At 46.8% G+C, this 27,775-nt stretch overlaps 1 protein-coding gene across 1 annotated transcript; it reads left to right on the top strand.

The window, feature by feature from the left end:
- Positions 1-26,236, top strand: LOC310877128 (NACHT, LRR and PYD domains-containing protein 3-like; the record flags this gene model as incomplete). The annotated part of the gene is made up of 14 exons (XM_083790852.1): positions 1-232; positions 383-880; positions 1,610-1,737; positions 2,260-2,333; positions 3,711-3,828; positions 4,869-4,873; positions 9,586-9,644; positions 9,907-11,177; positions 12,111-12,634; positions 14,110-14,280; positions 15,071-15,244; positions 15,326-15,481; positions 21,814-21,854; positions 24,564-26,236. The coding sequence occupies 14 exons, from the start codon at positions 1-3 to the stop codon at positions 25,322-25,324; spliced, it is 4,212 nt and encodes a 1,403-aa protein (XP_083646978.1). The 3' UTR covers positions 25,325-26,236.
- Between the last annotated feature and the right edge of the window lie 1,539 nt (positions 26,237-27,775).

Raw genomic sequence — 27,775 nt, 5'->3', positions numbered from 1 at the left:
ATGGGGATCCTAGAGGAGTCCTCTGATGTGGTGGTTGTTCAGCCTGTCCTACCCACTGGCCAGCTTCTTACATTTGAGCAACAAAAGGAGTTGATTATGCTGCAGACACAGCAGCAGAAGTCGGAGTCAGAGGTACTGCGGCTGCGGGTAGAGCTGATAAAAGAAGGCAAACTCTCAGCTGATCAGGCTGGGGTGTCCAGTAGTAGGGCAACGGCCTTGGGTTCTCAAGACCGTGAGTTTGACATTTTCGGCAATTTGCGCCTTGTGCCCAAATTTAATGAAAAAGACCCAGAGACTTTCTTTTCCATGTTTGAGCGAGTAGCCGAGGTTCGTCATTGGCCAGAATCTGCCCGCACGTTAATGCTCCAATGTGTATTAACAGGCAGGGCGCAGGAGGCCTATTCCTGTCTTAGCCCTGCGGACAGTCAAAGTTATTCCAAGGTTAAGTCAGCGGTGCTAAAGGCGTTCGAACTCGTTCCAGAAGCCTACCGCAAGCGCTTCCGCACATGGCGGAAAACTGACAACAAGACTCACCTAGAGTTTGCACGTGACTTGTCATGCTATTTTGCTCGCTGGTGTTCCGCACTAGATGTGGGGGATTACGATGGGTTGTGTAACCTGATAGTCCTTGAGCAGTTTAAGAACACCTTGCCTGAGCACATTGCCAACCACATCAGTGACCGGAGAGTTGAAACTGCTGCCGAAGCGGCTGCTTTGGCAGACGAGTATGTGCTGACGCACAAGCGCTCTAATGGAGATCGGCGCTCCTTTGGCCAGCCTCGTGCTGGTAATGATGGTGGTGAGGGCGCACGTGGCAAAAATGGCTCTCCTGGTGGTTCAGGCATGGCGGTGTTGGATGTGAAACCTGAGCATGGCACACGTGAGGAGAAAATATGCAACTTCTGTCACAAGAAGGGGCACTGGAAAATTGATTGTTACGCTCTAAAAGCGAAGCCGTCAAAGTCTACCTCTTTCCCTGCAAAAGGTGCGGCTATGGCTGTGCCTGCATCAAGCATGGGGGAGGTACAGGTCAGGGAGGTCAATGGGTCATGTCAAATTCTTGAGGTTGATGCATCCTATAGGCCGTTTGTCAGTGAGGGCTTTGTGTCACTGGTAGGAAGCAATGTCAAGGTGCCAGTAACAATATTGCGTGACACAGCAGCTTTTGACACGTTTATTGAAGCATCAGTGTTGCCATTTAATGCAGAAAGTGCTACAGAGTCCTCTATTCCTGTTTTGGGGATGGGTTTAACTGTCCTCCATGTGCCTGTTCACAACGTCATGCTATACTCCGATTTCTTCCAGGGTCTGACAGGCGTGGCAGTGCGTCCCGCTTTACCTGTGGCAGGGGTCAATGTCATCCTGGGTAATGGTTTGGCTGGGGCACGTGTGTGGGCGGATTTACCACCACCTTTAATAGTCGATTCAGTGCCATTGGTAAGAAGTCAACCTGATGAAAATGAAACTGAGTTTCCTGAAGTGTTCACAGCTTGTGCAGTGACACGTGCTATGGCGCGTGCACAGTCTGATGAAAATGCAAGTACCACAGGAAAAAACAAAAATGTACTTTCAGGACCAATGTTTTCCTTAGCTGATTTTCCTTTGTCAGTCTCACAGGATGACCTGAGGGTGGAGCAGCAGGCTGATCTTTCACTCAAATGTCTGCTGGATCAGGTGGTTACTGATGTGGAGATAGAGAGCAGCTCCCGTGGCTACTTCCTTCAGGATGGGTTGCTGGTAAGGAAGTGGGTCCCACATGGCGAGGGTTTTGTGGGTGATCCCATTCTCCAAATTGTGTTGCCAGCTAACTTTCGTGAGTCTGTTTTGAAATTGGCACATGAGGGGTCAGGGCATCTTGGTGTCCGGAAAACTTATGATCGGGTGCTGAGGCATTTTTACTGGCCGCGTTTGAAGCGAGATGTGGCGGCGCATCTCAAGACTTGCCACACATGCCAGTTAACAAGTAAACCAAATCAGATCCTCAAACCTGCTCCTCTGTTGCCAATTCCAGCTATCAGTAAACCCTTTGAACATTTGATCATTGACTGTGTGGGCCCACTTCCTCGCTCGAAATCTGGTGCAGTATATCTTCTCACTGTAATGTGTCAAACTACTCGTTACCCTGCAGCATATCCATTACGCACCATTACAGCGAGGTCAGTTGTGAAGGCCTTGTCACAGTTCATTTCTATTTTCGGCATTCCCAAGGTCATCCAGAGTGACAGGGGAAGCAACTTCACCTCTCACCTCTTCTCACAGGTACTGAAGCAGCTGAATGTCAAGCACAATCTGGCCTCTGCTTATCATGCGCAGAGCCAAGGTGCATTGGAGCGGTTCCATCAGACATTGAAGTCATTGCTGCGTGCCTATTGCACACAAATGGAGGGGGATTGGGAGGAAGGTTTGCCTTGGTTGATGCTTGCAGCCAGGGAGGTTACACAGGAGAGCACTGGGTTTAGCCCAAATTACTTGGTTTTTGGCCACACTGTACGGGGGCCTTTAGCCATTTTGAGTGACCAGTGGAAAGGTGTTGAAGCTCCTCGTAACCTGCTAGACTATGTCAATGGTTTCCGGCGTCGACTTTATGCAGCTGCAGAGCTAGCTAGAGAAAAGTTAGAGTGTGCCCAAAGTAAGATGAAGAAACTTTATGACAGGCGCACAGAGCTGAGGGTTTTCAGCCCTGGCGATCGTGTGTTGGCATTGTTGCCAATCATAGGCTCGCCATTCCAAGCCAAATTTTCAGGTCCTTATACTGTAGTCAAGAAAATTTCTGACTTGAACTATACGATTTCCACTCCTCTGCGGAGGAAATCCACTCAACTGTGCCATGTTAACTTGTTAAAGCCGTATCATGATCGTGCGTCCGCTTCGCCTGATGCACAGTCGAAGGTGGATGGTGTTCATGCTGCGTGCTTAGCAAGTAGAGCGTCGGTGATCACTTCTCCTCATTCGGTTGCGGATGAGGAAGAAGACGGTTTGCCTGCTGTTGACCCAGCATTGTTACAAGGTCGGTTAAGAAACTCTGAGACACTCGGTAATCTGGATGCTTTGTTACCTCATTTGCCAGGGAGAGAGAGAGCAGATTTGACTGAGGTTATCCGGGCTTTCCCATGCCTGTTCAATGATACCCCATGTCAAACTCACCTGATCGAGCATGACATTGAGGTCGAGGGTGCTCTCCCTATCCGGCAAAGGTTTTACAGAGTAAATGTTGAGAAACGGAAGCATCAAGATGCCGAGATCACTTACATGTTGGAAAACGGTATAGCTGAGCCGTCTGCGTCAAGCTGGGCGTCGCCCTGTCTCCTTGTTCCGAAATCTGATAACACTTTCAGATTTTGCACAGATTTTCGAAAAGTAAATGCTGTTACTAAACCAGATTCATTCCCTCTTCCTCGTATGGAGGATTGTGTAGACGAAATTGGACTTGCCAAGTTTGTAAGCAAATTTGATCTACTGAAGGGATATTGACAAGTGCCTTTGTCCAAACGGGCACAGGAAATTTCTGCCTTTATCACTCCAAAAGGTCTGTTTTCCTACAAAGTAATGCCATTTGGGTTGCGGAACGCACCTGCGACATTTCAGCGACTCATGACATATGTGCTGGGAGATCTTGAGGGTTGTACACCTCGGGTTGTCTACCTCGATGACGTTGTTGTGTTTTCGGACTCTTGGTCTCAACATGTGGAACGCATTCATGCTCTGTTCAGACGCCTGGCCGAGGCTGGTCTCACTGTGAACCTGGCAAAGTGTGAATTTGCCAGGGCCACAGTGACCTACCTTGGTCGAGTGGTTGGACAGGGTCAGGTTCGACCAGTTGTGGCAAAAGTGAGTGCAGTTGCACAGTACCCAGCTCCAACCACCAAAAAAGAGTTACTGCGATTTCTTGGTCTAGTAGGTTATTACAGATGTTTCTGTCGTAATTTCTCTACTGTTGTGGCTTCCCTAACTAATCTGTTAAAGTCCAGTGTTGAATACATTTGGTCTGACGAATGTCAAAAAGCATTTGAATCTATCAAGGGTCTGTTATGTTCTGCTCCTGTAACCTGTTCTTGCAGCACCTCGTTTTGACCGTCCATTCACTCTACAGGTGGATGCTAGTCATGTGGGTACTGGTGGGGTTTTATTACAGACAGACGACTTGGGAATCGACAAACCTGTGAGCTTTTTCTCAAGAAAGTTTAACTCCTACCAGTTGAATTATTCCACTATAGAAAAGGAGGCTTTGGCTCTAATATGGGCATTGAAACATTTTGATGTCTATGTAGTGTCTGGGGCTGCGCCTGTGGTGGTCTACACTGACCATAACCCACTAACCTTTCTAAATTCACTGCAGTGTCCCAATCAGAGATTAATTCGCTGGTCCCTAATGTTGCAGTCTTATTGGCTGGAAATCAGATACATTAAGGGGGTAGAAAATGTTGTGGCCCTTTCCAGAGTGCCTTAAAATGGAGGCAAAAATGTAACTTGTGTTTTTCTTGTCCCATCTTCTGGTCCTCCTTTTCTGTCTGCTCCTGCCTCCTGCTCCTCTCCTCTTAGATGCTCCAGGAATCCATGAACAATCTTGGTTGCTGAGGGGGGGGAAGCGGTTGTGCTGGTTGTGGACAGGAATGGTTGGAACGGAAGTAGTTTGGAGGCAAATTGGGTTTAAATTCACTTTCAAATTTTCATTATTGTTATATAGTAAAAAAAAAAAAAGGTTTTTCTTGATTGTTTTGATTTAATTTGTTATTAAGTTAAGGGTTAGACCAACTCGGTCCCTTATGGTCCCTCATTTTGAAGGGGGAGGGTGTCACGGCCCCTTGGCCTGGCCTGCAGGGCCTATGCTGTGTATGTGGTGTACTGCCCTGTCTGTGTTTCTCCTACAGATCATGTGGGCGTCGGCCCACTTGAGACTTCTCATTAGGTGCATTAGGAGCACCTGATCAGTGCTCCTGAAACCCTATAAAAGAGGGCTTGCCAGCCACTCTCTTGGTCCTACTCCAGATGACAGCACCGTTCTGTTTGTTGCTCCTCACTATTTGATTTGCACACTACAACACACCTTCACCATATTAACCACACATCCACACTGACACCACTGATCTTACTGACTTCCACATCTCATACTTTTTGTAAGCATTATACTTTATATTAAGTTATTATTAGTTATTTTACAAATAAATTATTGTTATTTTGAACACTGCTCTGTGTCCTCCTCCATTTGTCATGGCCCAACGGGCCGGGTTATGACAGGCCCATATACATGGACTTCTATGGGGCTATGGGTTTTTTTGGGCCCAATGACAGCGCCACAACAGGCCATTATATGAACTTTCAGGAAATCCCGATTTCCTTAGTGGCTTCACAAAATATCTGTCTGACTGCCCCCTGGTACCCTCACATGTTCTCCCCGTGTCCCCTAGGGTAGGTACCCTCACATGTTCTCCCCGTGTCCCCTAGGGTAGGTACCCTCACATGTTCTCCCCGTGTCCCCTAGGGTAGGTACCCTCACAAAAACATGCAGTAATCCTGGTCGGAATGTGTTAAGGAGATAACTGTTACAATTGCTCAATTCAACAGACACCTTTTAACCCATTCTAAAAACACCTTCTCAATCCTGACCTAAGTTTTAAGTGTTTAGAGAGGCACTTGTCTTTTTCTCCTTGGGCAAATCATTCCATTGCACAGTTTGTACTACATGGAATACAAACTACTGTTATGCTAATTACTGTCTGTTATTTACTTAGTATTATTTCTAGTAGTATTATTCACTGTCTCTGTATATGTATTGTTATTTCTGTCTGTATGATTCCAGAAGTGTCCACCACAGAGCAGAGTCTCCAACTCCCAGCCTTCTGTCTGTGAAGAGTGACTGGTCTAAAGGATATGTTCCTGACTTCAGTAACGAACCTGGACCTCCTGATTCACAGTATGTCAACCCTCCTATAAATATATACAACACTATAACACTATACAATATACACTATAACATATTTTATAGTGCCGGTGAGAAGGCGGGCAGCTGTGTTCTGCACTAGCTGTAAACGCCTGAGTGACGCCTGGTCGATGCCAATATACAAAGAGTTGCAATAATCTATTCTTGATGAAATCAAAGCATGGATAACCATCTCCAGCTGTTTTTAGGGGAGGTAGGATTTGACCGTGGCGATGATTGGAAGAAGAGAGTTTTAACGACGGAGCTGATTTGTTTATTAAGTTTAAAATGTATCAAAAATAATACCAAGAGGGGGGACAGTGGCACAGTCGGTAGTGTTGTCGCCTCACAGCTAGAAGGTCCTGGGTTCGATTCCCGCTGTGGGCGCTGGGGGCGTGTTCTCTCCTCTGCGTCATCAGAGCCCATACCCGAGGCGGGGTTGGCGAAAGGGCCTTTCTGTGTGGAGTTTGTATGTTCTCCCCGTTTCCCCTAGGGTATAGTACCCTCACATGTTCTCCCAGTGTCCCCTAGGGTAGGTACCCTCACATGTTCTCCCCGTGTCCCCTAGGGTAGGTACCCTCACATGTTCTCCCAGTGTCCCCTAGGGTATAGTACCCTCACATGTTCTCCCCGTGTCCCCTAGGGTAGGTACCATCACATGTTCTCCCCGTGTCCCCTAGGGTAGATACCCTCACATGTTCTCCCCGTGTCCCCTAGGGTAGGTACCCTCACATGTTCTCCCCGTGTCCCCTAGGGTAGGTACCATCACATGTTCTCCCCGTGTCCCCTAGGGTAGATACCCTCACATGTTCTCCCTGTGTCCCCTAGGTTAGGTACTCTCACATGTTCTCCCCGTGTCCCCTAGGGTAGGTACCATCACATGTTCTCCCCGTGTCCCCTAGGGTAGATACCCTCACATGTTCTCCCTGTGTCCCCTAGGTTAGGTACTCTCACATGTTCTCCCCGTGTCCCCTACATTAGGTACCCTCCATAGACTGTAAAAAATATGGACAAAGCGTTCCCCGGGTCTAACATGAACGTAAAATGAAGCCTGTCAGTCCTTGTATTGTAAGTCGCCATCTTTCTAGATCCGTTTCGGCCCAGCTGGCCATTGGCTGGCCCAGACAACGAGGCGGGACTTCCCCCTTTCTTAGTTGGTTTTTATTTTGACTCGAGTGGGCGGGGAATCCCGATCATAGACTGTAACGGTAGCCACGCCCCTCAGAACATAGGCGGCTTTATGGTCATTATTTTAATAAATGGGACCATCATTTTCCAAAATGAATATTATGACATTAGAAATGAGACTTTAAACTAATGACTGGAATCAGAAAGTATTCATGACCATGTTTATTAAGGTAATACAGTCTAGGTGAAGTTGGGCCCATATACATGGACTTCTATGGGGCTATGGGGTTTTTTGGGCCCAATGACAGCGCCACAACAGGCCATTATATGAACTTTCAGGAAATCCCGATTTCCTTAGTGGCTTCACAAAATATCTGTCTGACTGCCCCCCTGGTACCCTCACATGTTCTCCCCGTGTCCCCTAGGGTAGGTACCCTCACATGTTCTCCCCGTGTCCCCTAGGGTAGGTACCCTCACAAAAACATGCAGTAATCCTGGTCGGAATGTGTTAAGGAGATAACTGTTACAATTGCTCAATTCAACAGACACCTTTTAACCCATTCTAAAAACACCTTCTCAATCCTGACCTAAGTTTTAAGTGTTTAGAGAGGCACTTGTCTTTTTCTCCTTGGGCAAATCATTCCATTGCACAGTTTGTACTACATGGAATACAAGCTACTGTTATGCTAATTACTGTCTGTTATTTACTTAGTATTATTTCTAGTAGTATTATTCACTGTCTCTGTTTATGTATTGTTATTTCTGTCTGTATGATTCCAGAAGTGTCCACCACAGAGCAGAGTCTCCAACTCCCAGCCATCTGTCTGTGAAGAGTGACTGGTCTAAAGGATATGTTCCTGACTTCAGTAACGAACCTGGACCTCCTGATTCACAGTATGTCAACCCTCCTATAAATATATACAACACTATAACACTGTAACACTATACAATATACTATAACACTATACAATATACACTATAACATATTTTATAGTGCCGGTGAGAAGGCGGGCAGCTGTGTTCTGCACTAGCTGTAAACGCCTGAGTGACGCCTGGTCGATGCCAATATACAAAGAGTTGCAATAATCTATTCTTGATGAAATCAAAGCATGGATAACCATCTCCAGCTGTTTTTAGGGGAGGTAGGATTTGACCGTGGCGATGATTGGAAGAAGATAGTTTTAACGACGGAGCTGATTTGTTTATTAAGTTTAAAATGTATCAAAAATAAAACCAAGAGGGGGGACAGTGGCACAGTCGGTAGTGTTGTCGCCTCACAGCTAGAAGGTCCTGGGTTCGATTCCCGCTGTGGGCGCTGGGGGCGTGTTCTCTCCTCTGCGTCATCAATGCCCATACCCGATGTCAGGGGGTAACCGGCTAGCCGGTTAGCCGACCGTTAAGAAATATCCGAGTATGCTTATCAGCTTCATGGTTAATTTGCATGATAATAAATGCGTGTTCTGATCTTAAATCCCTTTATTTTAGATTGTTTTTAGTAATAGTACAACATAAACATTACAGAGACTGTAGTTGTCACTGTACAATACTTTAAAACAGTTGTCATGTTGCACACATGCCTAAAATTGCTGTTATTTGCGCCGCCCAGCTTGTCACACTCCAGGCTGCATGAACAGCGCTGCTCGGGCGCTGTTTTCTGCCCCCTCAATGTCCCAAAGTTATCTGTTGTACTCCGTCTCCCCACACTGGCACGGCTATCAAGTTAGCCATGTGCTATCCATGTTTGAGGGGTTTCTCGTCAGCGAAAAGTCAACAAACAGAACACGGTGACATGCATGCTGATCGTCCTTAATAATTAAAAAAGGCTTAGCCCATGCGTCCAGTGGCTTTATAGGTATAGGCTGCTCAGATCTGGACTGCACTTATTTATGTTTTGGAATAGAACCGGCGGACCTCTGTACTGTAGACGCGCAGATGCATGCATGCAGATGCGATGCGTTGTTTATTGATGATTAAGCCTACAACAATTTATTTATATTGTTAAATGTTGCTTTAACAACATTTAGTTTGTCTTTTAAAAATGAGCATAAATAAATTTATACCATTCGTCTACCAACTTTAATTATGTAGCCTATACTATGCATATTACATTTGGGGTAGCCTATTAAAAAAATTAATTAAAAAAATCAACAACCGTTAATTAACCGGATAATGCCATCGGCTACCCGGCTGGAAAATTAACCGTTAGATACATATGTATCTATATGTATATATTCTATTGTCTTCATCTATATGTATCTATATGTATATATTCTATTGTCTTCATCTATATGTATATATTCCATTGTCTTCATCTATATGTATTCTATTGTCTTCATCTATATGTATATATTCTATTGTCTTCATCTATATGTATATATTCTATTGTCTTCATCTATATGTATATATTCTATTGTCTTCATCTATATGTATATATTCTATTGTCTTCATCTATATGTATATATTCTATTGTCTTCATCTATATGTATATATTCTATTGTCTTCATCTATATGTATATATTCTGTTGTCTTCATCTCCACAGAGAGACATTCAGAAACACACCTGGACAGAAGACATTCAGTCGAACCACACCTGGACACAGTAAGACTGGACACATTTTACACCAACATTTTATTTCAATGAATGAAATGTTTAAATAGCAGCAGACTCATCAGATTAAATATACTCGTTGTATTCCTGTCTCGTTGTCCAAATACAAATACTGATGATAAACACATACATTTAGACTAAAAAAACGATCCAATGTTGTTTATTTTACTAGTTTTAATGCTATGGATTGTTCAATGTAAAGTTGTAAATGAAGCATAGTGTTTAACATGTATTAATTGTCTCCTCATATCAGATGTCCGTCTGCCGGAGTATGTAAAGGTCTATAAGGTCACTGTGGACGGTCTTGATCATGTGGCATACGTCACTGAAGAGCCCTCCTCCCTCTCCGACATCTACACAGAACTCCACCTATCAGCGGGAGGGAGTGAAGGGGTTAATCAGCAACATGAGGTGTGGCAGCTTGAGACCGCCTCCAGCATGAAGACCATCTATGACGTCATAATCAAGTGCCGTGCCATCTTTAAGACCCTCCTCCCTGGCAGAGACACGCCCAGCGGCAGAGTTCTGACCATTGGCATCGCTGGCATCGGGAAGACATTCTCCGTGCGTAAGTTCGCTCTGGACTGGGCGAGAGGTTTGGAGAACCAAGACATCAATCTCCTGGTTCTCTTCGCATTCCGGGAGCTGAACTTGGTCCGAGATGAGCAGCACAGTCTTCTCTCACTGATCCATGTTTTCCATCCAACGTTAGAGAAGCTCACAGCAGAGCAGCTCGCTGCCTGGAAAGTTGGCTTCATCTTCGATGGTCTCGATGAAAGCAGGTTTCCGCTGAAATTCCAGAACATTGACGTCGATTCCGATGCCTTCGACAACAATGATGTCGTCTCTGATGTCACGGTGACATCATCGGTGGGCCTGCTGTTGACGAACCTCATCAAGAGGAATCTGCTCCCCTCGGCTCTCCTCTGGATAACCAGCAGACCTGCAGCAGCCTATCAGATCCCTCCTGAATGCGTTGACATGGTGACAGAAATACGAGGGTTCACAGACCCCCAGAAGGAGGAGTTCTTCAGGAAGATGTTCAGTGATGATAGGAAGCTGGCCAGCACCATCATCTCACACGTGAAGACATCAAAGAGCATCCACATCATGTGTCACATCCCAGTCTTCTGTTGGATGACCGCTACCGTTGTGGAGGACCTGGTGAAGACAGGCAAGACAGGACAGCTGCCCAAGAGCCTGACCGGGATGTTCAGCCACTTCATATCGATCATGATAAAAAGGATGATGACGATGTATGGCGAGACTGACAGGGATGTTCTTCTGATGCTGTGCCTGCTGGCGTTTAAACATCTGAAGAAAGGCAGCATCACGTTCTACCAAGAAGACCTGGAAGAGTGTGGTCTCGATGTGAACCACGCCGCGCTGTACTCGGGAGTGTGCACAGAGATCTTCAAAGAAGAGACCGTTCGATCTCAGAGGAAGATCTACAGCTTTGTTCATCTGAGCATCCAGGAGTTCCTGGCTGCAGTCTACCTGATGCACTGTTTCACACAGAAGAACGTGAAGGTACTGAAGACATCCCTGGGAGGAGGAGGAGGAGGAGGAGGAGGAGGAGGAGGAGGAGGAGGAGGAGGAGGAGGAGGAGGAGGAGGAGGAGGAGGAGATGTCTTCCTGCAGAGAGCCATCGCAGAATCCCTGAAGTGCGACTTCCTGCAGAGAGCCATGGGAATAGGAGGAGGAGGAGGAGGAGGAGGAGGAGGAGGAGGAGGAGGAGAAGACGACGTCTTCCTGCAGAGAGCCATGGGAATAGGAGGAGGAGGAGGAGGAGGAGGAGGAGGAGGAGGAGGAGGAGGAGGAGGAGAAGACGACGTCTTCCTGCAGAGAGCCATCGCAGAATCCCTGAAGTGCGACTTCCTGCAGAGAGCCATGGGAATAGGAGGAGGAGGAGGAGGAGGAGGAGGAGGAGGAGGAGGAGGAGACGACGTCTTCCTGCAGAGAGCCATGGGAATAGGAGGAGGAGGAGGAGGAGGAGGAGGAGGAGGAGGAGGAGAAGACGACGTCTTCCTGCAGAGAGCCATGGGAATAGGAGGAGGAGGAGGAGGAGGAGGAGGAGGAGAAGACGACGTCTTTCTGCAGAGAGCCATGGGAATAGGAGGAGGAGGAGGAGGAGGAGGAGGAGGAGGAGGAGGAGGAGACGACGTCTTCCTGCAGAGAGCCATGGGAATAGGAGGAGGAGGAGGAGGAGGAGGAGGAGGAGGAGAAGACGACGTCTTCCTGCAGAGAGCCATTGAAGAATCCCTGAAGAGTATGGGAGGAGGAGGAGGAGGAGGAGGAGGAAGAGGAGACGACGTCTTCCTGCAGAGAGCCATGGAAGAATCCCTGAAGAGTATGGGAGGAGGAGGAGGAGGAGGAGGAGGAGGAGGAGGAGGAGGAAGAGGAGACGACGTCTTCCTGCAGAGAGCCATGGAAGGAGGAGAAGAAGAAGACACACAGAAGAACATGAAGGTACTGAAGACATTCCTGGGAGATGATGTCAGTTCCTTGGAGGACTTCCTGCAGAGAGCCTTTCAAAAAGCCCTGAAGAGTAAGAACGGCCACCTGGACCTCTTTGTCCGCTTCCTTCATGGCCTCTCGCTGGAGTCCAACCAGAGTCTGTTAGGAGGCCTGCTGGGTCACACAGAGAACAGTCCAGAGAGCATCCAGAGAGTCATCAACAACCTGAAGGAGATGAAAATGGAAGATGGGAGTGTCTCTCCTGACAGATTCATCAACATCTTCCACTGTCTGATGGAGATGAACGACCTCTCAGTACATCAGGAGATCCAACAGTACCTGAAGTCAGCGGACAGATCAAAGACAGAACTGTCTCAGAGCCAGTGTTCAGCTCTGGCCTTCATACTGCTGACGGCAGACGAGGTTCTGGAGGAGTTTGACCTGCAACAATACGACACATCATCAGCAGGATGGGGGGGGAGATCCAGACTAGTCCCAGCTGTGAGGAACAGCAGAAAGGCTCGGTTAGTAGTCATGTGGATAGAAAACCTGTTAGAATCAATATACCATCACACCTAATTACTATAATAATAATCGGGTCTCAAAGTGTGTGTGTGTGTGTGTGTGTGTGTGTGTGTGTGTGTGTAATATTTATACAGCATTTTTGCCTAAATGGAACTGACTGACAAGCACAGAGAACAAAGTAAAAATAATAAATAAGATAACATTCATAGATCAATCAATGCAAGTTACACACTGTAGTATTAAACCATTTTGGGCGGGAACCCCTTTTGGTGTTTTAACCCATTTTGGGCGGGAACCCCTTTTGGTGTTTTAACCCATTTTGGGCGGGAACCCCTTTTGGTGTTTTAACCCATTTTGGGCGGGAACCCCTTTTGGTGTTAGCATCATGTCATGCTTTAGCTATTGAAAAATAGTAGATCTACAAGCTCATAGCGCGCCACCGAGTGGCGCGCTACGAGCTTGTAGGTCTGCTATTTTTTTAAACTGTCAGGATTTAGAAGACATTTTTAGAATCTGATCTCAGGTCAAAATGCGTTAAAGAACCACCATTCTTCTGTGCGTTAGAATCTGATCTCAGGTCAGAATGGGTTAAACATCATGTTATCCTTTAGCTATTGAAAAATAGCAGATCTACAAGCTCATAGCGCGCCACTCGGTGGCGCGCTATGAGCTTGTAGGTCTGCTATTTTAGTCGAAGAACGACTGACATAGATTTTTCAGAAAACTGTCAGGATGTAGAAGACATTTTTAGAATCTGATCTCAGGTCAGAATGGGTTAATACAGATTATCTGTCTTTCACTTTGATGTTTTCTGGTTCCCTGTTCTTGTATGACCTGTCAATATCCGACCAACTAGACTGTTCTTATATGACCTGTTCTTATCTGACCAACTAGACTGTTCTTATATGACCTGTCAATATCTGACCAACTAGACTGTTCTTATATGACCTGTCAATATCTGACCAACTAGACTGTTCTTATATGACCTGTCAATATCTGACCAACTAGACTGTTCTTATATGACCTGTCAATATCTGACCAACTAGACTGTTCTTATATGACCTGTCAATATCTGACCAACTAGACTGTTCTTATCTGACCAACTAGACTGTTCTTATATGACCTGTCAATATCTGACCAACTAGACTGTTCTTATATGACCTGTCAATATCTGACCAACTAGACTGTTCTTATATGACCTGTCAATATCTGACCAACTAGACTGTTCTTATATGACCTGTCAATATCTGACCAACTAGACTGTTCTTATATGACCTGTCAATATCTGACGAACTAGACTGTTCTTATATGACCTGTCAATATCTGACCAACTAGACCGTTCTTATGACCTGTCAATATCCGACCAACTAGACATTTGTACATTTACATTACACTTTATAGTTCATTTCATTGAACATGAATTTGATCTAATCTGTGTTGATGATCACTGATTTTACATCATCTACATTTACAGACTTGTTGGCTGTCAACTCCAGGCAGAATGTGAGATTGTGGCTTCAGCTCTCAGCTCTAATCCTTCACATCTAAGAGAATTGGACATCAGTTATAATGACATAACGGATCCACGCATGGACCTGCTCACTGCTGCATTGAAGAGTCCAAACTGTCATCTGGAGATACTGAGGTCACATTATTATTTTATTATTAGTTCTGTTTTATTATTTATAGTTTGATTCTTAACCCATTCTGAACGGGAACCCATTTTGGTGTTAGCATCATGTTATGCTTTAGCTATTGAAAAATAGCAGATCTACAAGCTCATAGCGCGCCACCGAGTGGCGCGCTACGAGCTTGTAGGTCTGCTATTTTTGAAAAATCGAAGAACGACTGACATTTTTAGAATCTGATCTCAGGTCAGAATGGGTTAATCAGACCAGTGTGTGTCCAGTGGAAACCTCGTATGAATCTGATCTCAGGTCAGAATGGGTTAATAATAAGAGTGTTAATAAAGTTGACATCATGGTATCCCACTGATTAGAATAATGATATGGTCAGAGTTTGTGTTGTCTAGTTCACACTCTCACATCAGAATGCTACGTACGGTACAGTAACTACAATATGTGATCCATCATGGCTGCTAGGGGATTATCATTATCAATGCTACGGTACAGTAACTACAATATGTGATCCATCATGGCTGCTAGGGAATTATCATTATCAATGCTACGGTACAGTAACTACAATATGTGATCCATCATGGCTGCTAGGGAATTATCACGTGAACTAATGGGGTACAGTGATTACAGTATGTAGTCATGTTGGCACACACGCACACGCACACAATTCCTATGTTGGAAGATTAAGATTATGATGATTTACTTCACATTATCCCTGCCTGCCATCTCTTTCCATCTCTTGGCGTCTTTACTCCAAAACTGTGATATTCAGTCCAGATATTTCATGTGTAATTACAGACTTGCTGGCTGTACCTTCACACAGACAGGATTTGAAGTTCTGCTCTCAGCTCTCAGCTCTAATCTTCTCCATCTGAAAGAATTGGACCTCAGTTTCATCTGCCTGCAGGAATCACAACTGCTCCAGCTCTCTGCGTTACTGAAGAGTCCACAGTGTGGACTGCAGATCCTGGGGTAAAGAATGTGTGTTCTCTCTGTGTGGATCTCTACGTGAACATCAACACAGCACTTTGTTAAATGTGTATTTCTCTGCAGGTTGTCAGGCTGTGGAGTCACAGAGGAAGGCTGTTCTTCTCTGGCTTCAGCTGTGACCTCCAACCCCTCCTCCCAGCTGAAACAGCTGGACTTGAACTTCAGCCACTTAGGAGACTCTGCTCTGAAGACGCTGTCTGCTGCCCTGGAGACTGTCAAGTGAGTAGACTTGTGTAGAGCGGCCGTCAAAGGTTCCAGGTTAAATTCCCGGCTCCTCCTGGCTGCTACATGTCGAAGTGTCCTTGAGCAAGACTCTCTGAACCCCTATGATCATGTTCATTCCAGCAGAGATTTAATATACAGTAGATAGTGACTATGTTCCATGGTTCTATAATCTATAACATAGATTAATATACAGTAGATAGTGTCTGTGTTCCATGGTTCTATAACATAGATTAATATACAGTAGATAGTGTCTATGTTCCATGGTTCTATAACATAGATTAATATACAGTAGATAGTGTCTGTGTTCCATGGTTCTATAACATAGATTAATATACAGTAGATAGTGTCTATGTTCCATGGTTCTATAACATAGATTAATATACAGTAGATAGTGTCTATGTTCCATGGTTCTATAACATAGATTAATATACAGTAGATAGTGTCTGTGTTCCATGGTTCTATAACATAGATTAATATACAGTAGATAGTGTCTGTGTTCCATGGTTCTATAACATAGATTAATATACAGTAGATAGTGTCTGTGTTCCATGGTTCTATAACATAGATTAATATACAGTAGATAGTGTCTATGGAGTTACATTTGTCTCTTTATTAACCAAACAAAAGAAAAATTCACCAAACAAAAGAAAAACATTTGAGAGAGAAAAAATCTAAACAGAACAAAAAACTATTTTTAATTCAAACAAATTAAAAACGCAATCAAAAAATATATTTGCATGCAAAAAAAAAAAAGATTTGAAAGAAAAGAAAAAATAATTGAGAACAAAACTTTTTTTTTTTTTTTTTTAATTAAATTAAAAAAAAAAATAAATTAAAAATTAAACTACATAAAACAAAATACTTACTAAATGTTTGGGTAATAATAATATGTGTTGTGCTAAATAAAATGTTTTTAATGTTTTTTTTCCTTCGTTTGCGAATGAAAGTTTTTTTTTTCTCATTGCAAAACGCCTTCTCTCTCAAAACCTATGTCTTTGGTCTCGATTTTTTTTCTCTCTCTCAAAACCTATGTCTTTGGTCTCGATTTTTTTTTTCTCTCTCTTGGATTATTTGTGTGAGGGGTGAAAGTTCAGAAGGCGGGTCCTACGCTGAAAAGATGTAAGACACCTCTCCATTGGCCACTGTCTTAAACCCTTGCTTAGGGTGCAAATCTCAACTGTTTTGGACGGGGGTGGGCTCGTTGGAATCGTGTCGCCCCCCTGGGGGCGTCTTTGGGGGGCTCAAGGTTCAGGGACCCCCAGGGACCCCCTGGGACCCCCCAGGGACCCCTAAATGGTAACTCTGTCATTTCTCAACCGTTTTTGACGGGGGTGGGCTCGTTGGAATCGTGTCGCCCCCTGGGGGCGTCTTTAGGGGGCTCAAGGTTCAGGGACCCCGAGGGACCCCCCGGGACCCCCCAGGGACCCCCAAATGGTAACAATGTCATTTCTCAACTGTTTTGGACGGGGGTGGGCTCGTTGGAATCGTGTCGCCCCCCTGGGGGCGTCTTTGGGGGGCTCAAGGTTCAGGGACCCCCAGGGACCCCCCAGGGACCCCTAAATGGTAACTCTGTCATTTCTCAACCGTTTTTGACGGGGGTGGGCTCGTTGGAATCGTGTCGCCCCCCTGGGGGTGTCTTTAGGGGGCTCAAGGTTCAGGGACCCCGAGGGACCCCCCGGGACCCCCCAGGGACCCCCAAATGGTAACTCTGTCATTTCTCAACCGTTTTGGACGGCGGTGGGCTCGTTGTGATTGTGTCGCCCCCTGGGGGCGTCTTTAGGGGGCTCAAGGTTCAGGGACCCCGAGGGACCCCCCGGGACCCCCCAGGGACCCCCAAATGGTAACTGTCATTTCTCAACTGTTTTGGACGGCGGTGGGCTCTTTGGAATCGTGTCGCCCCCCCCTGGTGGCGTTCTCAAGGTTTTGGAGGTTCGGGGACCCCCCGGGACCCCCCAGGGACCCCCAAATGGTAACTCTGTCATTTCTCAACCGTTTTGGACGGCGGTGGGCTCGTTGTGATTGTGTCGCCCCCCTGGGGGCGTCTTTAGGGGGCTCAAGGTTCAGGGACCCCGAGGGACCCCCCGGGACCCCCCAGGGACCCCCAAATGGTAACTGTCATTTCTCAACTGTTTTGGACGGCGGTGGGCTCTTTGGAATCGTGTCGCCCCCCCCTGGTGGCGTTCTCAAGGTTTTGGAGGTTCGGGGACCCCCCGGGACCCCCCAGGGACCCCCAAATGGTAACTCTGTCATTTCTCAACCGTTTTGGACGGCTCGTTGTTATTGTGTCGCCCCCCTGGGGGCGTCTTTGGGGGTCTCAAGGTTCAGGGACCCCCAGGGACCCCCCAGGACCACCCAGGGACCCCCAAATGGTAACTCTGTAATTTCTCAAAGTGTGTGAGAGAGAGAGCTATAGTAAGAAGAATATGCAGATGAATATAAATGGTTCTCTCTGTCTCTCCCTCCCATCAATAAAGATCTATCATAAAAATGTCAAGAGTTACCATGTGGAAGCCCCCAGGGGTCCCCGAACCTCCAAAACCCTGATAATGCGCCCAGAGAGGCAACACGATTCCAACGAGCCCACCCCCGTCCAAAACGGTTGAGAAATGACAGAATTACCATTTGGGGGTCCCGGGGGGTCCCGGGGGGTCCCCAAACCTACAAAACCCTGAGAACGCCCCCAGGGGGGCGACACGATTCCAACGAGCCCACCGCCGTCCAAAACGGTTGAGAAATGACAGAGTTACCATTTGGGGGTCCCTGGGTGGTCCCGGGGGGGTCCCTGAACCTTGAGACCCCCAAAGACGCCCCCAGGGGGGCGACACAATCACAACGAGCCCACCCCCGTCAAAAACGGTTGAGAAATGACAGAGTTACCATTTGGGGGTCCCTGGGAGGTCCCGGGGGTTCCCTCGGGGTCCCTGAACCTTGAGCCCCCTAAAGACGCCCCCAGGGGGGCGACACGATTCCAACGAGCCCACCCCCGTCCAAAACAGTTGAGAAATGACAGAGTTACCATTTGGGGGTCCCTGGGTGGTCCTGGGGGGTCCCTGGGGGTCCCTGAACCTTGAGACCCACAAAGACGCCCCCAGGGGGGCGACACGATTCCAACGAGCCCACCCCCGTCCAAAACAGTTGAGAAATGACAGAGTTACCATTTGGGGGTCCCTGGGGGGTCCAGGGGGGTCCCTCGGGGTCCCTGAACCTTGAGACCCACAAAGACGCCCCCAGGGGGGCGACACAATCACAACAAGCCCACCCCCGTCAAAAACGGTTGAGAAATGACAGTTACCATTTGGGGGTCCCTGGGGGGTCCCAGGGGGTCCCTGGGGGTCCCTGAACCTTGAGCCCCCCAAAGACGCCCCCAGGGGGGCGACACGATTCCAACGAGCCCACCCCCGTCCAAAACAGTTGAGATTTGCACCCTAAGCAAGGGTTTAAGACAGTGGCCAATGGAGAGGTGTCTTACATCTTTTCAGCGTAGGACCCGCCTTCTGAACTTTCACCCCTCACACAAATAATCCAAGAGAGAAAAACAAAATCGAGACCAAAGACATAGGTTTTGAGAGAGAAAAAAAAAATCGAGACCAAAGACATAGGTTTTGAGAGAGAAGGCGTTTTGCAATGAGAAAAAAAAAACTTTCATTCGCAAACGAAGGAAGAAAAACATTAAAAAGATTTTATTTAGCACAACACATATTATTATTACCCAAACATTTAGTAAGTATTTTGTTTTATGTAGTTTAATTTTTAATTTTTAATTAAAAATAATAATAATAATAATCATTTTTTGAAAGTTTTGTTCTCAATTATTTTTTCTTTTCTTTCAAATCTTTTTTTTTTTGGCTTGCAAATATATTTTTTGATTGCGTTTTTAATTTGTTTGAATTAAAAATAGTTTTTTGTTCTGTTTAGATTTTTTCTCTCTCAAATGTTTTTCTTTTGTTTGGTTAATTTTTCTTTTGTTTGGTTAATAAAGAGACAAATGTAACTCCATAAGTGTCTGTGTTCCATGGTTATATATAACATACATGGGGGGCCAACTGGCGGCCCGGGGGCATAGACAACATGCAGCCCCCACCATCACTTAAAGCAGCCCACAGGTATATATATCCGAACATTGATATATTATTGTTTTGATGTCTATTTTTTATGTCCAATGTATTTGTATTTGGTTCATAAAGTTAAATGCATTTGAAATTAAATTAATATTACTTTTCAGGATTCCAATTAAAAAATAGCAAAAGAATAATTCAGGATTTCAGTTCAAATAATAGCAAAGATAGCTGATCCACAAGCTCAAAAGGCGTCACATTGCGGCGTGTTGTGAGCTTGTAGATTGGCTGTTTTTGCTACGACAGTAGTGTCAATGTAATGTGTAATATGTGTCCCTCTGGGGTGAGGGTGGAAATATAGCACAACTCTGACTAGGGAGATAGGTGGGTTATTGTTCTGAGTTTTAATTAATGTAGAATGTAATTAGATGTAATTACTTACCTCTGTCATCGGTGTATGAATGTGTGTGTGAATGGGTGAATGTTTCTACATCCTGTCTGTCTGTCTGTCTGTCTGTCTGTCTGTCTGTCTGTCTGTCTGTTCCAGGGGGTCCTTGGGGGGTTCCAGGGGTCTTCTACATCTTGACAGTTTTCTGAAAAAGCTATGTTTCTATGTCAGTCGTTCTTCGATTTTTCAAAAATAGCAGACCTACAAGCTCGTAGCGCGCCACTCGGTGGCGCGCTACGAGCTTGTAGATCTTCTATTTTTCAATGGCTAAAACATAACATAGTGCTAACACCAAAAGGGGTTCCCGTTCAGAATGGGTTGAACACTTTATCCATATTTTATACGTTGGCTATCTTTTTTTTAATAGTTAGTTATAGTATTTTAAACCAAAAAGGCTCTTTCACACACTTATGCCGCAGTGTGCCAGTGATCACCCTCCTTATTTGTGCCTAAGGTTGCCTATAGACAATTTTAACCCATTTTGGGCTCTTTCAGAGCGAACATTTTAAACTCAAATCTTTGCTTCTGGGGGGAGGGGTCCCTGGAACAACATGTTTTCAGATGGGGTTCAGCGGCCAGTTACATATAATTTTTGGGGTCCTTGACATGAAATATTGAACACATAGCGTTTAACCCTGTGAGAACCACTGATACAGAAACAGGTATTTCAGAAAACTGTCAGAATTTAGAAGACATTTTTTAAATTTCGACGTCAGGCCTAAATGGGTTAAAATGGCCTATTACAAGCTCCGTTGTAACCAAATGGACCCAAAACAATCTCAGATTGAAAGGTGCAATAGACCACTAGATGTTGCTCTCTGAACACCTCTGTTTCATGAGGGTTCTTGCTTGACTCACATCTGTTCTGTAGGGCAGCAATATTATGCAGTTTGCAACGCTGCAATATGGTAGCCTGGCCAGTGTTCATTTTGACAGCTAATTCCAATTTAGTCTTTTGAATAACACACGCTTTAGTTTTAGTCCTATTTTACTCATCTGAAATGGTCTAGTCTTAGTCTAGTCTTAGTGTTAGTCAATAAACCTGGTGGCAGCTTCCTCCAAGCGTTCCTTTAGGGGGGAAAGTACAAAGTTGCCCACCCCTGTATTATAACATTAATATACAGTATAGTCGGTGTCTGTGTTCCATGGTTCTATTTCTAACATTTTTAATGTACAGTGATTGATACAGACAGTGATGTACAGTGAGTGTTATGATGTTCACCATGATATACTAGAATGATAAACAGCATCTGAATCTAAACAGTGTTCTAAATGACATCATAGTCTAAAGACATGAGGATAGAAGTATTGATATATTTAACATGTCTATAATCTATCTATAGAGATGATAGAAGTATCAGTGTGTAACAATCGCCCTCTTCACAGCAAGGCAAATTATTCACTAAGGAATAAATCAGCAGGATGGTGGGGTTTACTCTGAACACTTTATGTAGGAAGTTGTAATTGACGAAATCACAGGTAAACGGTACACTTCACAATGACGTCTCTCCCTGTCTCTTTCCCTACTAAATGAAATAAACAAACAAGAAAACAAACTCAAACTAACAGTCAATAATTACATTCAAACCCCCCTCCCGCCTCAAACCAGTCCCAAAGTCAGCGGAACGCAACTGCACTTTGAATTAAACAAATAATAAAAACCGCATCCGACCTCCTCTTCCAACGAGTGATGTTTGGACAGAGTCTGTGGGAGAATGATGACAAAATGTGTTTAGTAAATATTTGGTGGGACTAAAACAGGCCGATGTGAGACATTAAGCAGCAGGTTTTGACTTGATTCATTGTTGTTCTACTTCCTACAGTGTGAATCATGGAGGAGAACGCTGGACTAAACCTCAACGCTGTGAACCTCAACTCCTTGCAACACGTGAGTCTGTCTGTCTGTCTGTCTGTCTGTCTGTCTGTCTGTCTGTCTGTCTGTCTGTCTGTCTGAAAAAGCTATGTTTCTATGTCAGTTGTTCTTCAATTTTTCAAAAATAGCAGATCTACAAGCTCGTAGCGCGCCACTCGGTGGCGCGCTACGAGCTTGTAGATCTGGTATTTTTCAATGGCTAAAGCATAACATAATGATAACACCAAAAGGGGTTCCCGCCCAAAATGGTTTAAACACTTTATCCATATTTTATACGTTGGCTATTTAAAAATAGCAGATCTACAAGCTTTGAGCTTGTACATCTGATACTGTGCGTGTGCGTGTGCGTGTGTAGTGCACATTGAACATGTGTGTGTTTTGCCATGCTGCACTGCTTTAGCTATTGAAAAATAGCAGATCTACAAGCTCGTAGCGCGCCACCGAGTGGCGCGCTACGAGCTTGCAGGTCTGCTATTTTTGAAAGATGTAAGAAAAATAGCCTTTTCAGAAAACTGTCTGGATGTAGAAGACATTTTTAGAATCTGGTACCCAGGCCGGTTACCCAGGGCGGTACCCAGGATATTGAAAAATAGCAGATCTACAAGTTCATAGCGCGCGCCACCGAGTGAACTGCACTGGGGTCTGCACCAAATCTGCTGAAAATATCAGATCCTCAGGGCTCCGTTTCCCTCTACACCGGGGTCCCCTAGTACCCCCCCCCATGGGTCCTTGGGGGGTTCCGTTATTGGACGGTTCCAGGGGTCCGTGGGGAGTTCCAGGGGGTCCTTGGAGGGTTCCAGGGGTCCTTGGAGGGTTCCAGGGGTCCTTGGAGGGTTCCAGGGGGTCCTTGGAGGGTTCCAGGGGGTCCTTGGAGGGTTCCAGGGGGTCCTTGGAGGGTTCCAGGGGTCCGTGGAGGGTTCCAGGGGGTCCTTGGAGGGTTCCAGGGGGTCCTTGGAGGGTTCCAGGGGGTCCTTGGAGGGTTCCAGGGGGTCCTTGGATGGTTCCAGGGGTCCGTGGAGGGTTCCAGGGGGTCCTTGGAGGGTTCCAGGGGGTCCTTGGAGGGTTCCAGGGGGTCCTTGGAGGGTTCCAGGGGTCCGTGGAGGGTTCCAGGGGGTCCTTGGAGGGTTCCAGGGGGTCCTTGGAGGGTTCCAGGGGTCCGTGGAGGGTTCCAGGGGGTCCTTGGAGGGTTCCAGGGGGTCCTTGGAGGGTTCCAGGGGGTCCTTGGAGGGTTCCAGGGGGTCCTTGGATGGTTCCAGGGGGTCCTTGGAGGGTTCCAGGTGTCCGTGGACGGTTCCAGGGGGTCCTTGGAGGGTTCCAGGTGTCCGTGGACGGTTCCAGGGGTCCGTGGAGGGTTCCAGGTGTCCGTGGACGGTTCCAGGGGTCCTTGGAGGGTTCCAGGGGGTCCTTGGAGGGTTCCAGGGGGTCCTTGGAGGGTTCCAGGGGGTCCTTGGAGGGTTCAAGGGGTCCTTGGAGGGTTCCAGGGGGTCCTTGGATGGTTCCAGGGGTCCGTGGAGGGTTCCAGGGGGTCCTTGGAGGTTTCCAGCGGGTCCGTGGAGGGTTCCAGGTGTCCGTGGACGGTTCCAGGGGGTCCTTGGAGGGTTCCAGGGGGTCCTTGGAGGGTTCAAGGGGTCCGTGGAGGGTTCCAGGGGGTCCTTGGAGGGTTCCAGGGGGTCCTTGGAGGGTTCCAGGTGTCCGTGGACGGTTCCAGGGGGTCCTTGGAGGGTTCCAGGGGGTCCTTGGAGGGTTCAAGGGGTCCGTGGAGGGTTCCAGGGGGTCCTTGGAGGGTTCCAGGGGTCCGTGGGGGGTTCCAGGGGGTCCTTGGAGGGTTCCAGGGGGTCCTTGGAGGGTTCCAGGGGTCCGTGGGGGGTTCCAGGGGGTCCTTGGAGGGTTCCAGGGGGTCCTTGGAGGGTTCCAGGGGTCCGTGGGGGGTTCCAGGGGGTCCTTGGAGGGTTCCAGGGGGTCCTTGGAGGGTTCCAGGGGGTCCTTGGGGGGTTCCAGGGGGTCCGTGGAGGGTTCCAGGGGTCTGTGGAGGGTTCCAGGGGGGTCTGTGGAGGGTTCCAGGGGGTCCTTGGGGGGTTCCAGGGGGTCCTTGGGGGGTTCCAGGGGTCCGTGGGGGGTTCCAGGGGTCTGTGGAGGGTTCCAGGGGGGTCCGTGGGGGGTTCCAGGGGGTCCTTGGGGGGTTCCAGGGGGTCCTTGGGGGGTTCCAGGGGTCTGTGGAGGGTTCCAGGGGGGTCTGTGGGGGGTTCCAGGGGTCCTTGGAGGGTTCCAGGGGTCCGTGGAGGGTTCCAGGGGGTCCTTGGGGGGTTCCAGGGGGTCCTTGGATGGTTCCAGGGGTCCGTGGAGGGTTCCAGGGGGTCCTTGGAGGGTTCCAAGGGGTCCCCAGCTAAATGTGTTAATTCAGCATTACATATAAATATTATATATTAAACACTTTATCCATATAAAGTATATCCATATATATAACGTCGGCTATTTAAAAATAGCAGATCTACAAGCTCACAGCGCATCACTGCGTTCCGCGCTTTGAGCTTGTACATCTGATACAGAAAAAGTGTGTGTGTGTGTGTGTGTGTGTGTGTGTGTGTGTGTGTGTGTGTGTGTGTATCTGTGTGCGTGCATGTGCCGTGCACGTGCGTGCGCCGTGCACGTATCATTCAGTGAAGGATGTATTTAATGTGTACTGTGTTGTTTTCTCATCAGATTCCCAGCGTCTCACTCTGGACACAAACACAGCACACTGTGTCCTCTCTCTGTCTGAGAACAACAGGAAGGTGACCCGTCAGGATGGTCAGCCTCATTCATATCCTGACCATCCTGACAGGTTTGATTACTGGCCTCAGGTTCTGAGTTCAGAGAGTCTAGATGAACGCTGCTACAGTGAGGTACAGTTCAGTGGACAGGTTGGGATAGGAGTGACTGACGGAGACATCAGTAGGAAAGGAACGGGTCAGGACTGTGAGCTTGGACGGAATGAACGGTCCTGGTGTCTGCTCTGTGCTGATGGTCAGCGTGGTGACCTTTACACTGTCTACCACAATAGTAAGACGACTGTCCTTCCTATCGAACCCTCTGGCTCCAACAGAGTAGCCGTGTATCTGGACCGTCCCGCTGGGACTCTGTCCTTCTACAGAGTGTTAGAGGACACTCTGACTCACCTGTACACCGTCCAGACCTCCTTCCCTCAACCGCTCTACGCTGGCTTTGGGTTGGACCCTGACTCCTCTGTGTCTCTGTGTGAGGACAGACAGGCTGTGAGGACAGACAGACAGGCTGTGAGGACAGACAGACAGGCTGTGAGGACAGACAGACGGGCTGTGAGGACAGACAGACGGGCTGTGAGGACAGACAGACGGGCTGTGAGGACAGACAGACAGGCTGTGAGGACAGACAGACAGGCTGTGAGGACAGACAGACAGGCTGTGAGGACAGACAGACAGGCTGTGAGGACAGACAGGCTGTGAGGACAGACAGACAGGCTGTGAGGACAGACAGACAGGCTGCGAGGACAGACAGACAGTGTGTTGTATCATAATGTAATAATCAGGAACAGGTGTGGTGGGGGGGGGTGTTTACATAATCAATATGTTTTGGTTTCCATGGAGTCACTGTTAGGGTCATCTGGGGTCACCGTTAGGGTCATCTGGGGTCACCATTAGGGTCATCTGGGGTCACTCACCATTAGGGTCATCTGGGGTCACCGTTAGGCTCATCTGGGGTCACCATTAGGGTCATCTGGGGGTCACCGTTAGGGTCATCTGGGGTCACCGTTAGGGTGATCTTGGGTCGTTGTAAAAGTAGCACAGTGGTTCTCAACCTGTGGGTCGAGACCCTCTTATTTTCTTAAGATTAGTTTTTGGCTTTTCTATTGTATTCTATTCTATTTATATTCTATAACAATCATATACCTCAAGGAAACACGCACACGCACACACACACACACACACACACACACACACACACACAGTGTGATGTGCATTGGGTCCAGATGGTTCAAATGGAACCAAATGGACCGCGACGGGGCACGGCACCTCCAATAAACATCCACCCAATCCACTTCTCTCCACCTGAGTCGTGCCCTGAGAGACAAAGACTTTGAGAAGCTGTCCAGTGTTGTCCAGTGTGTCGCAGCGTGAGCTTGTAGATCGGCTATTTGGTGTAAAAACAGTCATTACGTCATGTGTGTAAATGACCTAGAAATCCCCCCCAATGACCTGTTTGACCAGTGACATGTCAATATCATTATAGTCGGTAGATGTTTTGTTTTGACTGTTTTTGACTATGTCCAAAATGCCAATTTCCTTCAATTCACTCAAGAACATTGAGCAAGGATTTCTATCAACCATCCCCCCCACATGTTCACCACCTGATCCTCGGTCCTGAACCATTCCCCCCACATGTTCACCATCTGATCCTCAGTCCTGAACCATTCCCCCCCACATGTTCACCACCTGATCCTCTGTCCTGAATTCTACTGCCTAGATCAGGGCAGGTATACTGTATGTAACTGCATTAATGTTGACTGTTGTTATTGGTGTTTTTTTAGAAGTTGAAGTGAAATATTGGTCCATTAATGATGTAAAGTCCGATGTTGACTTGTCATCTGACAGCAGAGTTCAACACTTCCATTCATACAACACATAATGTTTGTTACCGTATTAAATAGTATGTTTGTTACCTTGTTAAAAATAAATAAAGATTAAGATCCTTGAGTAAAACAAAGTGTTGTGTGTGTGTAGAACAGGACGTTGTCATGGGTTATGCTTTACATTAGATTGTGCATTACATTCACCCACATTATATTTTTTATTTTTGTTTTGTTTTTTGTTTTATTCTGAACAAAAATAGCAGATCTACAAGCTTGTAGGTCTGCTATTTTTGAAAAATCAAAGAACAACTGACATTTTTAGAATCTGATCTCAGGTCAGAATGGGTTCATCAGACCAGTGTGTGTCCAGTGGAAACCTCGTATGAATCTGATCTCAGGTCAGAATGGGTTAAACCACATATGCTTCCATAAATTGGGCTACCCCAGATGTCGGCTCCCTGCTTTTTGACATGGCATGCTCAGAATAGTGATGCTATAAGGGTTCATAAACTGTAAGGAGAGGCTACTCCTAATGCTTTATATAACAATCATAGCACTAATTAGGCCAAGTGTTTTAATTATTATTCTAGTCACAACTCGTCTATGATGAGGGAGGCATTCTCAAGTAGCGCTGTGGGTGCTGGGGGCGTGTTTCCTCCTCCGCGTCATCAGAGCCCATACCCGAAGGCGGGGTTGGCGAAAGGGCCTTTCTGTGTGGAGTGGAGTTTGCATGTTCTCCCCGTGTCCCCTAGGGTAGGTACCCTCACAAAAACATGCAGTAATCCTGGTCTCTAAACTGCCCCCCCCTGGCCAGCCAGGGCGCCTGATAGAGGAGAAAGGAACTGGTTGGAATAACGTGTTCCTTCCACGCGCTACGTCCAACCAGGGAAACTCCCCCCTGTCAGGTGTAAAGGAGCAACTTGGACACTCAGGCATGAAGGAAGCATGAGTTAAGTCCGTTGCTCTCCCTAGGTTGGTGGAGGGTGTGTAGAGCCCAGGATCACATCACAGGATGATTGACACAGGGGTGAAAAATGGGTTACAAATCGTGGGACAAAGAAATATAATATATTTTTTTAAAGAAGCGCTGTGAATGATCATGCTGTAAAATGACTTGGCTTATTAGGGCAACTAATGTAATATTATGCTATTTCATAATTCCTGGACACTCACACTTTTATTATGTTATCTCCAAAATATGAACAAGCGCACACTGTCTTCAAATGCAGTGACCAACTTTTATTTACAGGGAGATAGCAACGTTTGGGCCTATGCGGCCTTCATCAGGCTATCTTTATGAACACAACGTTTGGGCCTATGCAGCCTT

The sequence above is a fragment of the Protomyctophum parallelum genome, assembly GCF_964188405.1.
Source record: "Protomyctophum parallelum genome assembly, chromosome: 2".
Taxonomy (NCBI): Eukaryota; Metazoa; Chordata; class Actinopteri; order Myctophiformes; family Myctophidae; genus Protomyctophum; species Protomyctophum parallelum.
This window is presented reverse-complemented; position numbering and strand designations above follow the sequence as displayed.